Source organism: Podarcis erhardii, assembly GCF_964252035.2.
Source record: "Podarcis erhardii genome assembly, chromosome: Z".
In the NCBI taxonomy this organism is placed as follows: domain Eukaryota; kingdom Metazoa; phylum Chordata; class Lepidosauria; order Squamata; family Lacertidae; genus Podarcis; species Podarcis erhardii.
In genome coordinates this window covers 9347566-9364050 of record NC_138504.1, presented here as the reverse complement: position 1 = coordinate 9364050, position 16485 = coordinate 9347566, and the positions used below count along the sequence as shown (strand labels likewise).

The 16485-nt window shown below is 46.2% G+C and overlaps 1 protein-coding gene across 1 annotated transcript; it reads right to left on the bottom strand.

Annotated features, from left to right (window-relative positions):
• Window positions 1-5776: 5776 nt before the first annotated feature.
• HMGB3 (high mobility group box 3) lies at window positions 5777-15778 on the bottom strand. Its single transcript, XM_081848232.1, has 5 exons — window positions 15627-15778; window positions 12239-12397; window positions 11137-11276; window positions 9681-9855; window positions 5777-6966 (listed from the first exon to the last, which is right to left on the bottom strand). Exons 2-5 carry the CDS (start codon window positions 12386-12388, stop codon window positions 6814-6816), a joined length of 618 nt encoding a protein of 205 aa, XP_081704358.1. The 5' UTR covers window positions 12389-12397; window positions 15627-15778; the 3' UTR covers window positions 5777-6813.
• Window positions 15779-16485: the final 707 nt, after the last annotated feature.

Genomic DNA, 16485 nt, shown 5'->3' with positions numbered 1-16485 from the left:
GAGGTCCTACCCGTCTGTATCAGGGCAGAAAAACTTAATAGTTCTTTCATTTTTCTAAGTGGCAAATAATTGTTGCTAAGTAAAAATACATACACTGGAAATGATGAGTGTGACCTCCAGCAAAATATGCTCATGATTCCAGATGGCCATGGCCTTTCCCAGCAGACTCCCTTTCATCTACCGTCTCCCTCCCCAGCAACTTGGCTCCCCACCCCGCCATTTTTGTTCTCCTGCAAAACTTGGGTCTTCCCCACAAGCTTGATGCTGCTTGTGCATGGATGATGCCATTTTCTGTACAAGGAGCAACAAGTTCACTGTTAAGTTCGTAAGATGACAATATTTTAGATACTCGGGACCCAGAATTGATCCACACAGAATTGGCATGGGAATGGCTTCTAATTGCACAGGAATTTGCCCTGCAGGAAAAAACAGGGGTTTTCCTTGCTTGGAGAGAGGTGTGGATGACAAGTCACTGAGAACACACACACTGCCCCGAGACTTGCATTGATGTGACTCCATGGAGAAGCAAGTTGCCCCACCGAGAACAGAAGATCGGCTGCAGATAGCAATTCCTAGCCATCATGCAACTGTGGCTTTTGATCGGTATGCTGGCACACCACACTAAAATTTTTTCTATGGTGTTGGAACAGCACGATGTGTAAACTGCAAGGAAGATGACGAAAAAGCTCCCACGATTTTCTGAGTTAACAGGGTTGCAATGGGATTTCCACCCCCACCCCGGAAACAATTAACACAGTAATGAGTGCTAAATGTCTGCCAGATCCCGCTGGATTTCCAGAAGCGGCTTTTCCTGTCCCGTGAAAGATCGCGCAAAACACAAAAATTGACAGGTAAGGAAGTGTTGGGAAGATGGAATAAAACGGGGCTTTTTTGTTTGCTTTATGGAGGTCTTTCCCTTGGATCATGTAGGTGGAAGGCTATCTTGTCAACCGCTCCTGTCACTTCCAATACAAAGGTAGCCCCATCTCTACAGTCCCTTCCAGCCATATATATATTTCCATTCAGTTCAAACACGGCAGCATTCAGGTGCCAGCCATTAGTTCCAAAGAGGATAGCCTGCCAATTTCATCATCATTGTCACAGCCACCCAGGTGGGTCCCAGCTCACGAGAGACCTTACTCCGTTGTAGTTTACTTACAGGAAAAGTTTATTGAAGATAATTGCTTCTTTCACAGTTCAGCATTGTGGCTGTACGTCTGTCACGTTAGACCGCCGAAGTCCCCCTCTGACTCCTCCCCTCCTCCACACCAACTTAATAGCCTGGCTCTAGACCACCTCTTCCTCTCCTTTCTTTTCCGCAGGGTCTTTCTGCCCCCCTGGGTTCTCTCTTTCCGGGATTCGCCTGAGGCTGAATCCTCTGCCGCCTCCTGCCCCCTCCTTCTGGCTTTGGGGCCGGGCTCCTCCTCTGAGCTTTCCCCACTTCCGCGCGCCTCTATGTTTGAACTTGGCGCGCGTACGTTGCTTTTGACCTTTCCTTCGTCCTCTATACTGCCCCCTGTTCCACTCTCTACCCTTTCCGGCTGAACACCTTGCTCCAACCCCCTCTCTCTATTTTCTCCTGTTCCTCCTCCCTCCGAGAGGCTGACAACTCCACCCCCTTTACTCCGTTCCGGCTGAGACCCCTCTGACAGCGTCTGTGCTTCACTGGGCTTTCTCCCCTCCTTCCCTGACTTTTCACAGCTTCTCTCTTCTCCTGCTTTTCGCCTGATCATGCTAGCTCCCTTTTGGGAATCCTCTGACTCACTGCTTAGGCTCATAGATTCCCTTCGAATTCCGTCATCTTCTTCCTCGTCTCTCTCTCCCTCCTCCCACTCGCTTTCCGTCTCCTCTGCCATCTCCTCACTTCTCCCAGAAACCCTGACAATCATCATCATCATCATCATTATTATTATTAGAAGCAGCATGCAAAATAAAGGGTCTTTGCAGAGGTATGAAGTTGAGCCAGAGACACCCAACCTAGTCCCTGCCTATGTTGCTGGGCTTTCATCACCCTTGACTGTTTGGCCATACTGACTGGGGCTGATGGAATCTGGACAAATGTCTGGGGGATTCCACATTGGCTAAGCCCATAAAAGGAACAGATCAGGTAACTGGATGGGCAGAAACGTTTGCAAGCACTTAAAAGTAAGAACACACCTGAGGAGGATTTTCAAGCAATGAGGAACACGCAGCAAGTGCAATGCACTCTAGAGATCTCCCAACACATACACCACAATAAACCAAAAACTAGGGTATTGCCATGTATGGACAACCAATCCAGTCCTTAGCCAAGAATCTCATTGAAATATGATTCAAGTCAAGAGTTTTTGAGCCCAGAGCTTGCAGTCATTCCAACTCTTGCGCTGCACCATCATTTAGATGTAGCGAACTTTGGCCTTCCAGATGTTGCTGAACTACCTCTCATCACCCCTGGCCACTGGCCATGCTTGCTGTGGCTGCAGCTCAGCAACACCTAGAGGGCCAAAGATTCCCCACACTTTAGAGCCGTGTCAAAAGCTTACCAGCCACGCATTTTTACAGAATCCACACCTCTTATCAGTAATTTTTCCATATTTTAGAAATGACCCATAATCATACACAGCCTGAAATAGACTGAAGCATGGCCAGTGGAGGGAAATTGGGTTCTCCTGAAACACAAAGTATCCTGCTTCGAATACTGCTTTTTCATGGGAAACGCTAGTTTTTATTATTCCCCCAGCCCCATCACAAGAAATTTTTGTTTTGGGTCAGCAACTGGTTCTGCTGGAAAAAGACAACTCAAATCCCACCCTCTGAAGTCACCTGGCTACATACCGGTACATGGTGCTTATTTTTCCAAACCTCATTCCTCTCTAAGGGGTTGGGGCCCTGCACTTGCTGATCCCTATTCAATAGCATCTTCTTTCCCCATGATTTTTTTCTTTCATTCCACCCAGCAAAGGTAAGGGACCCCTGGACGGTTAAGTCCAGTCAAAGGTGACTATGGGGTTGCGGCGCTCATCTCGCTTCAGGCCAAGGGAGCTGGTGTTTGTTGACAGACAGCTTTCTGGGTCATGTGGCCAGCAGGACTAAACCGCTTCTGGCGAAATGCAAACTCATGACAGAAACCAGAGGGCATGGAAACGCCGTTTACCTTCCCGCCGCAGTGGTACCTATTTATCTACTTGTGCTGGTGTGCTTTTGAACTGCTAGATTGGGAGCTGGGACAGAGCAACTGGAGCTCACCCCATCGCAGGGATTCGAACCTCTGACCTTCTGATCAGCAAGCCCAAGAGGCTCAGTAGTATAGACCACAGCACCACCCGCATCCCACTATTCCACCCAGTATACAGCTGCAGCCTTGTTATTTTTAAACATGGGGCTGGCCTTTAGTTGCTGCTTGTGTACTTCTGGGCATTACCATCCCACGCAGAGCGGTGTGTCCACATACGCCAAGAGTCTTTCATTTGGGATAGAAGTAATGTTTCTTAGATGGTCCCTTGGGTAGCATTTTTCACACTGCTGATTACTAGGGCAGCAAAGCTTTTTCTAATCAAACTAAAAACAACAACATGCTAGCAATCAGCTAAACACATTGCTGCCTCAACGGTAAAATTAGAGGCATACCAAGCCTGAACCGCAAAAGTGGGAGAAGTTATAGCCTGCTAGGGGGTAGAGGAACCCATTCTGTAATCTTCCACCTCATTTTTACAGTACTACTGTGGAAGAGGAATCAAAGACTGTTCCCCATGAGATCACCTGGGGCTTCTGACATGTCAGAAGGTACCAAAATACAGCAACTCCTATCAGGGTATGTCGGGGGTATCCCTGAAGGCTGTTGAGTTCAATTCAACAAACGGCCCCATCATAAAATAAGCACATATTGAAGTTCCTCATAGAGCAGATGGGAGTGAGATTGCCATAAGGCAAGACACTCTAGCAAGCCGATGGCCAAAAACAGGGACTGAATTGGAGATTTCCTTATTTGCAGCTCAGTCTTAACCATGCTAGGTAGGAGCTCTAAAACTACCCACAGCTACAAACGAACATGGCGTGGTTTTTACCAGTTTATTTTGGGTGGTGTGAATACAGTGGCATTCTTCCACAAGATGAAGAAAAGGAATTGCACATGTATTCACCCTACACAGACAAACACACCATTTTTCCAGCTTTGGCAGATTCCAGATTCCCCAAATGCGGTCAGTTTCATAGAACTCCCAGCTGCACATATGCCGCTGGCTCTCCTGCACAGAAAACCCCCCAAAACATGCATGTAACTAGCACACTTTACTGGGGTAAGAATGGGACAGAGTGGAGTGGAGTCCAGGAATTAAATTTCAAGTTTCAAACTACCACCAAAAGTTGACTTTTCAGCCGCTTGGTGCTCAGCTGAAGTTCTGTTTGGTCTCTGTTCTTTTACCCAGGTGAAGAGCAGAGTAAATAGTGAGAAAAATAGAAAGGATCTTCCCATCATCGCAGATTACAAGAGTGGTACAAATGACTGTCTCTTAATAAGTAGGTTATTGAGATGTATTTCAGTAAGCATTTCTAAAACTAAATTCCAATTTTATTTTGAATTCTCTGTTCGCTTGCTTTTATTTTAAAAGCTGTGTACCTAGAGAAGCAGAATAAAGTAGTAGTTTGACTCAAGCCATCAAGAGCTGGGTTCAAATTGTTGGTCAGCCCTAAATCAAACTGGATAGCCTTGGGCACATCACCATTTCAGCCAAATCTACTTCAGAGCGGTGAGAATTTAACAGAACAGCAGCTAAATGTTGACACAGAAGTTTTAGTTGCACTTGGGACTCCCTAAAAAAAACCCAACTGAATTTGAATCATGACCAGCTTGTCCTATTCATTTTGGTGTGACCCAAGCACAGCAAACCTTTCTGAATACAATGGGCGGGGTGGAGACCAAGTTAGCTTCGTTTGACTTCCACAAAGATCAACAGTCTTTTTAAATTCCTCTGATTCCAATAGGACCCAAAAGAGCCTAGCTTACCCTGGATCTTAGCGTGGCCCCATCCCACTGTAGCCCAATGTGACATTATCCTCATCCAATAACTTCATTCTGTACAGCAAGTGTGGGTAAACCTTTAGGTCGCTAGACATTGCTGAGATTTAGAGTTATTATCCTGTAACTTGGCTTCCTCAACCAAGCATAGCACTTACAACCCTCCTTCCTCCCCTACACCCACCCACCCAAAGAGCATTGAACCCATTTCTTTGCAGAAGTGCTGAAAAGCCATGCACCAAGGTGGCCAAGGCTGCCTTTGCAAGATTCAACGATGAATACTTATGGCCATCTAATATTCTTCCTACCAATACCCGGGCTGCTGGTGGGCAAGGGACAAGGCAGGAAAACACCACAAGTCTGAAACAGTTTAAACACAGGACAAAAAAGGCACATTTTAATATTTACAAAGCATAGCATTTGGGCTATAAAGGTACCCAACACAGCTAGAAAGAAACATCTGCTCCCCCTTAGTCACCTACCTTTCCAAATGGTGGTAATTCTCACAATTTATTATCACAAGCCTCCTACTTTCAAAGGAGCAAGAGACTCAAACTTGCATAGCATCTTTAACTCAAGTAGTCACCTTTCCTAGACCAGTATTGAAACTGTGCTTCACGTTCATCCTTAGGAAAGTGGGGGAAAATATCTGCTATAAGTTTTAAACTGATCCACTGGCTGGGTTGACGCTGCCAGAACTGCTAATGTTTCCTTTTGCTGCCATTGCTGCTGCTGCAGGGAACCTTGTTCAAAGCAGAAAATTTTTAGAATATTGTCAAGAGGTTTTAAAAATGTAATACTGTTTATTTTTGCTTCAAAAACATTTCAGCATTCTAAACATACAAAAAAAACCAACATAACGTTTTTGCAAATTTGTTTCTCTTTTTAAGTACAGAGTGTTTTTGAACTTGTTTTCTGCGCCCTCTCTTCACGTTTTAAGCTGACAACGAAGAGACCTACAGTTTCCGTTTCAAAACTACCCCGCTTAACTAAAAAAAGGGAAAGAAAAAAAAGATTCCATACATTTTCTCATGCCAGCTGAAGTCCCCCCCCCTCCCCTTCCACAACTAAGAATGGCCGCAGAATGCTAGTTTCACTATATACAGAAAGACAACTTTAAGCTAAATGGACGCCCACTGTAGTGTAAATAGATCTAATTTCGTAGAGCGTGCTTTGAGACACGACCCCTCCGTGGAAGAACATTACAACCTTCAGTTAGTCATATGCCTTCCCACCCCGAGGGCATCACTGCTCAAAGCATGAACCACAAGAATCTGTCTAGTTTTTACAAACTATAGATATGTACAGTTTTATAACCCAGGATTTTCTAGCCAATAACCATATAGTTAAAACACCACCTTACAAATTAAAAAATAAGATGCTTGAGAAACATTTTTAAATGCTTTGTTACACCAACAGGAAAGTGCACAGAGTTGAGGAGAACACAAGAGCGCCTTGCTCCCACTTTTTTTTGTTTCGTTTTTGTTTCAAAAATGTTTGGAAATATGTACAACTTTGTTACAGTTTCAGGGTGCCTAAGGGCGCCCGTGGCCACTTAACGTAAACCGTGGTTTGGTTGCTTTTTAGCTTTTTTCCTTCCTTCTTTTCCCCCCTTAGAGCACGTTTTATTCGAAATTCCCTTCCCCAAAGGAGCTATGTACGGCGTGGTCAGAATCCAAATTGTGTCATTTAAGCCTAATAAAAAGGGCAAATGAAGACACCGTCTTAAGCAACAGGTGCCTTGTTTTGTTTTCTCTTTTTCCAAATGGTGTTTCCCCTACTCTATGGTATTCACATGGAGACAAATATTATACAGTTTCTCATTCATCGTCCTCCTCCTCCTCATCTTCCTCCTCGTCGTCTTCTTCGTCATCCTCCTCCTCTTCTACCTTTTTCCGAGCTGCAGCAGCAGCTTTAGCTGCGGCACTCTTTGCACCATCAAACTTGCCTTTAGACTTGTAGTCAGCCACATCCTGGAACAGCAAGAGGGTGAGTTTCACTGGCATTGGCATAATCAGGTGTGTCCCCCACCCAAACCCCCTTTAAGTGGGACAGTGACTCAGAATAGCCTCTCTCACATGGAAGAAGGTAAGAGCGCTATTGAACAAGTCACCCATGGGACATCTTGCGAGAGGTGGGGAGATGACCAGGGTGGGTCTGGATCTTTTTTGAAAACAACAACAACACACACAACAAAACCGTCAGTACGGAGGATTGACTTTGTAACATTGCAACTTCTTTAGCTGGAAGCTGGTGGTGGTCCTTAGCGGCTATAAACACTTGCGTTTAGAAACAATGGCTTGCCTACAGAGAACAGTGGGCGGGTTGCCGCTTGAACAAGGGGCCCCAAGCGTCTTGCACGCCCCCCCCCCAAGATGCCACTCCACCTGGAGATGTGCGCACAGCATGGACTGCCTCCCATTCACCCAAGGAGCTCTAGGCATCTAGCTAGCAACGTCACACTCTGCGCTTTTTAGAAGTCAAGATTCGGTGTCAAAATTCTGTAAACTCCCCTCCAAAAAAAGAGGAGTGGTCCCCTTTTTTTAAGATGTTCAACTAATAACTCCCATCAGCCCTGACAATGGTGTGTGCTGGCTAGGGGCTGCAACAGCCTCTGGACAGCCACATGTTCCTTGTTCCAACTAAACAGATTTACACGAGCTAAGGAAAGTTGCATTATCTCCAGCCCTAATTGTTAGGAAGAAGAGAGCAAAGATGCTCCAGAACTCTCAGCCCCTGAACAAGTTGATGATCAGTGACACCCGCTGCCTCTTTGCTTACAAGTGGTGCCACAAGGCACCTCCAAATTGCAAGCCATGAGTTTAGAGTAAGAGCCACAGAAACATATTTTTTTTTCTGGGGAGCTTAGTTCCTGGTATGTTTCCTGCCCCAATTCAATGTGTTAACTGGTTTACTTTAAGAGATCTGCTTTGGTGGTCCTGATTTGATAGGTAAGGTTTGTGTACACATGTGACACAGCTCCTTTAACCTGACTCATGTTTGGTCCCTTCTGCACACGGTCACCATATACTAAAAAAAAACACTTGCACCACTTTTAAGAGTCATGGGAACTGTAGCATGCCCCTCAGAGCTGCAATCCCCAGCAGCTTTAAACTACAGTTCACAAGATTCTGTGGGGGAAGCCATGTGCTATATATAAATGGTGTGTATTTAACCAAAAGCTTTTAACAATAGCCTTGGAAACTTGTCTTAACTGCTGCTTTTCCCTTAAGAGTTTTACTGACCTGCGTAAGTCAAAACACCTCTCCCATAGTAATTTTACACCTAACTGATATGCCTAAGAACCTTGCATCATTCTTCCAATGCATGTAACTTTTTAGAGCTTAGACCCCCCAAAAAGCCCCTTACAGGGTTTTTTGGGTTTTTTAAAAAAACAGATGAGAACTCTGCATCAGTTCTCTGCTCACTAACAGAATACATGTGGAATTGTATGTACCCATCTCCCCTACCAATCCATTACCAAGTGCAATTCAAGATTGTGTTATTGTTCCTAGGGATCTCTTGTGTGCATCTGCCCCTCCTTTTAAGACTGGCTGTTGCACATCTCTTGTATACACCACTGTCTTCTGAAATAAGGTTGGGCAATGGGCCTCGTATGTGGTGGCACCCCATCTGCAGAATTCCTTGCGGCAAGAAGCAATTTTTACCTCTCTTCATTTATTTGTGTTCTTCTAGCAACTGAAAACACTCCCCAAGCTTTTGAATTGTGTGTTGATGCTTAATTGTACTGATTCAAATGCTGGTATTTGTGGAGGGTTTGCTGCCATTTTTAGCTTTGATAACTTGTGTCTAATGCTTTCTTTTATATTTGTAAGCTGCTCTGAGCAACTCCCTTTTGTGAAGAGAAAAAGGAGGGGAATAAATGTTTTAAAATACCACCTCTTGGGAATATCATCTCTTGTGGAGACTCAGGTCCTGTTTGCAGGCTTCCTATAGGAATCTGGTTGAACCTCTGGATATTGCACTACATGCCTGATCCAACAGGGCTTTTCCTACTCTCTTACTTAGAATTATGAAGCTTTCAAGCCTTTTAGCACAGCCCATCACTGTTCCTTTGCGATGGCTGATGGAGAAGAGATGGAGAAAGAAGTTGCAGCTTTACTTTATTTTAAAAAAGCAAACCAGCACACTGGCTTCTAGGAGCCAGGGCAAGTTAGGAAAGCTTTAAAATGTTCAGTACTGAGAGCGTTTCAGTAATTTGTTTCTGCCTTGAGCCTCCAGGACGGGGTGGGCTAATTCCAATCCAGCCAAAGCCTAGGTTTCCTCCAGTGACATGAAGACCAACGTACCATACATTGCCGGTGCTAGAAGGCCTTGGAGCCAAGAGAGATGCCTTTAAGCACCTTTTCCTGGTAAGTTTGCATTCGCAGATGTCACTGGAAATCGTTCCCAGTTAAGGAGCTGGCTTGGAATGCCCTGTTAAGTTGGAAAATACTCCACCAAACTGGGGACACTGCAGTTCACCTCTAAAGCAGGCTTCGCCAAACTAGTGCGCCCTCCTACCTGTGCTAGCTAGTGCTGAAGGGAACTAGTAGTGCAATGAAGCACCTAGAGTGTGCACCAGGTTGGAGAAGTCTGCTTCGAAGTGTTTGCCATGAGACAAAGTTTTGTTTTGGGAGCAAATGCAAACAAGGGTCCCTTTGGACAGAAGCCACCTGAGCCTTACCTTCTCATACTTCTCCTTCAGTTTTGCAGCCTTGTTGTTGTAAGGCTGCTTTTCCCCATCACTGAGGTTGTTCCACATTTCACCCAATTTCTTTGCCACGTCTCCAATGGAGATGCCAGGATTAGTGGATTTGATCTTGGGACGGAATTCTGAACAGAACAGGAAGAATCCAGACCTTGTGGAGGGTGGGAGGGAGAAGACAAACCACAGTTGAGAGCTGGTGTGGTGGGCCAAGGGTCTTTTACCTACACTTCAAAAAAACTGGTCTTAAAAACAGTAGCTTCTTCTCCACAGTTACTTGGTTCTGACGCAACACTACAGAGGTTTAGTGTTGCACGCCTCAGCCCTGCCCTTGAATGCTCCCCTGGACATGGCTGCTGCAGGACTGGAAGCAAAGGCTTCCCATTTCCTGCTCACAGCAGAGAATCGAGTGAGGAGTTCACGAGACTGAGGCTTATACCCACAGCAGACAGCGCTACTCCTTATAAGCACTGTTTTAGCATCACACTATTATAGGTCCCGGGGCATTTGTTGTGGGGTGAGGTAGCAGAAATCCCTAACACTTTGACTAGAACGAAACCAGTGAGAGAAGATATAACCTAGACAGGAGCTAGGAATTTCTGGGTTTAAATTCTACCTTTTTAAAAACAAAACCTCACTAGATGGGCCTTGGCAAGTCACTAGTCCTCAGCACCCGCATCCCTAACCCACCCCGTCATATGGAGACGCAACTTCTGGTTCATCTTACAGGACTGTTGTTAAGCACTAAATGTTATGACACACCGAACACTCTGGAGCGCCATTAAATAATAAAATTAGGAGATCAGGGTCACTAAGGGAAGTCAAGATTTCAAGCTCCTTTTCCCCACCTCCAAGATAGTCACGTAAGTGGCAAATGGTGCCACTCTCAATCAACTACTCAGTGCCAAGATTTAAAGCTTAAGTGATCAGGCATTAGCAGCCTTCAAAAGCATTAACTTTGTTGCTGTTGCTGTTTTTTTTAAATTAGCAGTTGCATGACTATCTTGAAAACTCTCAAGTCTTTCTAACAGTTTGTTGTTGATAATGGGTTAACTCTCACCAAAAGCAGCAGAGTGAGAAGTTGCAGCCAGCTCTGAAGAGGGTTTGTTAAAAATAAAATAGAGGTGCTTTATTGTAGCTTGTCTGATATCCCGGGGGGTATGGGAGGATAGCTCAGTGGTAGAGCACATGCTTAGCATTCAGGTCTCAGGTTCAATCCCCAGCATCTCCAGGTAGGGTTAGGAAAGACCCTGGAAGCCACTGCCGGTCAGTGTAGACAATACTGGCCTAGGTGGACCAATGGTCTGTTTTGGCTTCCTACTGCCAAATCTACTTGTTTCTTTCTTAACTTTGTTTGAATGTAGGTTGCATCTTGCTAACTAACAAATCTGGGAGTAAGTTTATGTATGTATACTGATGCAGGGAAGTTACTTACGGTGGCCGTTTGGGGGCATTGGGGTCCTTCTTCTTCTTACCACCCTTTGCTGGTCCGTAATCCTTCATCTCTCTATCATACCGCACTTTATCAGCTTTAGCCATCTCATCAAATTTCCCCTTCTCTTTGCTTGACATGGTCTGAAAGGCAAATGCAGGCAGTTACTCAGCTGCCTTCCCCCCACCCACCCACCCACCCAAAAGAGCCACAAAGGCAGGTTCATATATCAAGATTTGCTTTGCGTGCAGAAGGTCCCAGGCACAAATTTATTGAATGGGAAAGAGACCCTGCAGAGTTGCTGCCTTCCCCAGTAGGTGTCACTAGGCTAGTGTGCCACTGCAGATTCCTATGTTCCAAAAACCTAGCTGAGATGCCCTCAGCCATGTGTACACAGAAATGACCTTCCAAGTGCCCCCTGCCCAAGTCTGTAGGACTACCAGCTCACTGATGCATGCTTTGTATACATGGGAGGCAAGCTCCAAATTAAGACTAGATATGGTGGTTTGCACGCTCTTTTTACTCCTTTCGCACACTGTATGTTGATTTTAAGACCATCTTCTTGACTGGTCAGCCGTAGCTAGACCTGTGCAAATGCTGCCATTCCAGACAAAACAGAGCATGGGTAGCCAACATGGTGCTCACCAGATGTTTAGGGCTCTAACTCCAACATGGCCAGTGTCCCTATAGGGCCACGTTTCCTTCCCACCCTTAAAATCAGAGGATGCAGAATACAGCTTCCTGAGAGCTTCCATTCTCATTTATAAGTTTGTAGCCTCTAAGATTATATAAAGAATGCTTGAAAGTTTTCCGGCAATGCCCAATGAATACTCATTGCTGAAAGCGATGACTCAAGCAGGGTTTTAGACCTCTTGACTTGGGCTGCAAATCTCTCTGCAGTTATTTGAGACAAGTGCCACAAAGCTCAAAGTGGGGGCTTAATGAGTTGAATTAATGGCGGCTGCTTTTGTTCCTAAAGCTGAAAGAGTGTGTGTGTGTGTGTGTGTGTGTGTGTGTGTGTTAAAGTGCAGGAAGTACACATTCTTCTCTTATTAGGCTGCTGTCTTTATTGCAGGTATAAGAATTTGGGTCTTGCAGACAGTACCTTCCACCTCTCTGAGCACTTCTTGGAGAACTCTGCGAAGTTGACAGGAACTTCCGGGTTCTTCTTCTTGTGTTCTTCACGGCAGGTCTGAACAAAGAAGGCATAAGCAGACATCTTCCCCTTCGGCTTCTTCGGGTCACCTTTAGCCATCTTTACTCCCTGGAAAGACATTTGGGAAAAATCACCACCTACCACCGCAACAGGCGATTTATGTTGCGTATACCAGGCAAGAAAACGTAAGTTGCATTGCCCAAAGCGTATTTGCACTTTCATGCATGCATGCACGCACCACTTTTAAAAGTTCTCAGCCAAAACGTGCCCATTTCTGTCCACTGGGAAGTTGTGTTGTGTTTTTTGAGTCGACATGGACATCATGCAAGTCCTCTGCTGGCTTGCACACATCGTTATTGTATGGTATTTTCACCTGAGTGAGCATCAACTTCCAGCTGATTTGCTTACATTTGATGATCAAGGGCCATAACTCAATAGCAGAGCATCTGTTTTGCATGCAGAAAGTCCCAGGTTCAATCCCTGGCATCTTCAGGTAGGGCTGGGAATGCACCCCATTCAGAAAAACTAGAGGGCTGCTGCCAGCCAGTGAAGACAACATTGGGCTAGATGGACTTGACTCAACAGAAGGCAGCTTCCCAACTTCCAATGTGAAGCACATGTGTGAACTAGCCCATAATACCAAAGTATTAAAAGCGTTAACTAATACACATAGTTGTGACTTGCATTCCTTGGCTGGCCCACCCAGTAGGAAAACTCCCTTACTACTGCTTCAGAACTTAAAAATAAAATAAAATGCATTTCATGTCAGAGTAGCTGTCATGCATCTTCTGTAGGCACTTCAGCATTTTAAAACCCATATCTCGAAAAACAGCTTAAAATATGTTTAAAGAGTTTATTTATTACAGCACAAGTTATAAGACTGGCTCTCTTGGTAAAGCAACATCATACTTTTGATGTCAGGTTGGTCGCTGTTTATTTAATTTCCAGAGCAGTTGCTAACTTTTTAGATATGAATGCACCTTTCCCATCTCGTTTCCTGAAAAAGCAACCATTTGTGGGGTTAAAAAGGAGAGAGAAAACTGTTCGTGATTTTTTTTTAAAAAAAAATGTATTTAAAATAATTATTTGTACTACGCTGTCTTTAGAAGTTGGAATTAATTTTCTTCCTCCCCAGGAAAAAGAAGAGCTCAACACCCCCTTTTTCAAATTTCCTTTCTTCGAAAAAAAAGATTTTTTTATTTTAAAAATCCTATTGCAGTCCCTTATTAAAAGGCTGCATGACTATCTGAAAAAGTTTCGGAGGAAGGAGGGAAAAAAACCCACCCACATTTCGTTTCTTTATTCCTTTCTTTTTTTAAAAAAAATAAATGAATTCTGTCCCTTACTCCCCCCGCCCCCAAGGTCATTGGGGGGGAATCCCCCCCTCCTTCTTTTTTGCTTTACTACATTGGGACAACTTGCATTTTAAAAAGCCCCTTATATTGCCTTAGCGAACGCAGCTGGGATATGCCTGGGATTGCTATATATTTGCTGGAGTGGCTCCGGTAAGCTGGGTGAAAAGAGAGAAGGGGGGAGAGAGAAAACGACAGGTCACGAAAGACACCAATAATTCATCTTCCATTTTGTGTAATGTTTACTCATGAAAGAAAGTACCCCTCAAATAATCCCTTCGGCTCTCCTACGGGGTGCCTTTAGCCCTAGGGGGCAAAGCCGGCTGGAGCTGGGGCAGGCGGCGGGGTTCTTGCCCTTGCTATAGCTATCTCTATAGTCTTGGTGCTTTGCTAAGGCAGGGATATGGAGTTCCCCCCTCGCCCATAGCCAGCCAGCTCCATTCGCTAAAATGGCTTCTCTACAAGGCAGCGAGACTGCTATCCCTAACAAAGCCACCGGCACCCGTCTGCTCGGATGAACCCCCCAGGAAAGGAAACCGAAGCACCAAGGCTCCCCAAAACAAGCCAGCCTTGTAGAAAAAGCTCTGCTCTTTCCTATGAGGGGGGTCTGGGGGCGCCCGGGGGTCGGGAAGGGGGGGAAAAGCAGCTTTGAAGCAGCCACCCCCCCTCTCCTCCCATGTCCCTGCTTAGCGCAATAGCCTGTATAACAAAGACTGCCATGCAGCCATTACAAGCCCTGGCTCAGCACACAGCCGCGCTGAATCGCAAGGAGATAAAAGTGCTGGAAAAAGCCAAAACGGCCCCGAAACAGCCCGCCAAGGGCACGGTCGGATAGAGAAGGAGGACCGGGGAAGGAAGCGAAAGGTTTGGGGGCTCTGGGGGCTCCCAACGGGGTTTTTTTCCCAGCGCCGCTCCCCCTCCCCGCCTCTCTGTTGCCTTTACGCGTCTTTCTTCCTTCAGCGGTGCCACCGAAACGCCAGCCATATTAATGCACACAAGAGCTCAGCTCAAAAAGCAATGTAGCAAGGGGCGAAAGGGAAACGGTCCGGGGCTTAGCGGCGGTCGGAGGGGGACGAGGGGCACCTTTTCGGACAGGGGAAAAGGAGACGGGGAGGAAACGAAAGGTTCGGGACGGGTCGGAAGGCGCGGTGGAGAGGGAAAGGGAACAAAAATATACATTTTTTCAAAAAAAAAAAATTGTAGTTGAAAGGAATAAAGAGGCGAAGGGAGAAGAGAGATGTCTGTTATCATCTCTCCCTTCTCTCTCCGGGACGCGCAGAGCTTATCCCTGTCAGCTGCTCAAGCGACAGCCATTATTAATGCAGAATAAACAGCAAGGCACCAGCAATGCGCACGGCTAAGGCAACTTTCCTCTCTCCCCCCCGGATCCCCAAGAAGGCGAGCCCAGGGCAGGAGGCGACACGCGTGGAGGAGGAGAAGCGGGGAACCGGGCTGGCATGCCCGTTAAGCGGGAGGTCCCCGCAGCCCATGCGGGGGAAGTTAATGCACCAGCGGAAAATCCACGCGTGCCCCCCGCCCCGGCACCTACTTTGTGTGTAGATCTTTATTATCCCGCCGCCCCCCCCTTACAGAGTAAGAGACGAGAATGCATTATATATAGCCTTGCCGAGCGCCGTCGCCCTCCGTCCCCCATTCCTTTTTGCTACCACCACCCCATTAAAAATAAATATAAATAAATAAAAATTAAACCGAGCTCCATTTACACCAGGATTCGGGACAAGTCTTGATTTCCCACGCCTAGTTAAAGAACGGTGTGGTGGGTGTGAAGCCAAGAGATAAAAGTTGATCGGGATATTGAGAGACAAGAGAAATGAAATAAAATAAAAATGCACGAGATTTTTTTTCCTCCCCCAATTAAAAATGGAGCGCGTTGTTTTGTTCCTAAAAGGGGAAATTAAAAAGAAGGGCTAGCAGAGCAGCCGCTCCCCCCGGAAAAAAGTTGCAAAGTGCTCCACGAAACCTACCTGTATTGTTCGCTTTAACCTAGGCGATATGCAAGGGAAGAGAGCGAGGCGCACACACGACGCGCTAAGACTCAGCGCTAGTAGCTGTGGCTCAGCCTCGCGTTGGCTTCCTACGAGAGCGGCCTGATTGGCTGCGGGGCTCTGCCGTTTAAAACAACCTCCTCGCCCTGCCACTGGACAAGGGGCTCCTGAATATTAAGCAGGGCCCAGCGCCTATTGGCCGCGAGCGGTTAAGTCATTCATTCAAAAAGAACACCCGCCTGGCAGAATGGGAGCACACACACAAAACCCAAGCCACAAACCACTCTGGAAATAGGGGAAAAACAAGGGGTGGGAAGTTCGTGGAGTTGCCAGTAGTAAAGTAATAGCAGAACACACAGCTGAGGTAAAGAGCTGCAGAGCAATCGTCTCACAGCCCACCTGACCCTGGCAGGTTTGCAGGGCGCTTCTTCTTCATCATCTTCATCTTTGCAAGATCGGGGATCGTAGTAAGCATCCACCGTACAAGCCACCTGTGTTTGCTCGGGAAGTCAAGCCCACGCAGAGTTCAAGGGGCTTGTACGCAAATCACCTGTCTCTCCGAGTCTAGTCTGGCGCCCCAGCACACCTGAACTTTTGCAGAAACCACCCCAGCTGATTTTCTCCCGATGAGGCAATGCGTATTAAAGATTTGGAGCGGCACTTAGGAATGCATACCCTGATAACGTGGGGTGTGTATTCATGGGATCTCCTTGGATGCCCGGTTGCAGTCCTTTTCTGACACGCTTGGGTTCGAATTCTGTTGGATGCAGGGGGAGGGGGGGAAATAAACACGCAGAAGGTGTTTTGGGAAAAGAGAACCGGGCTGCAATAGGACAAC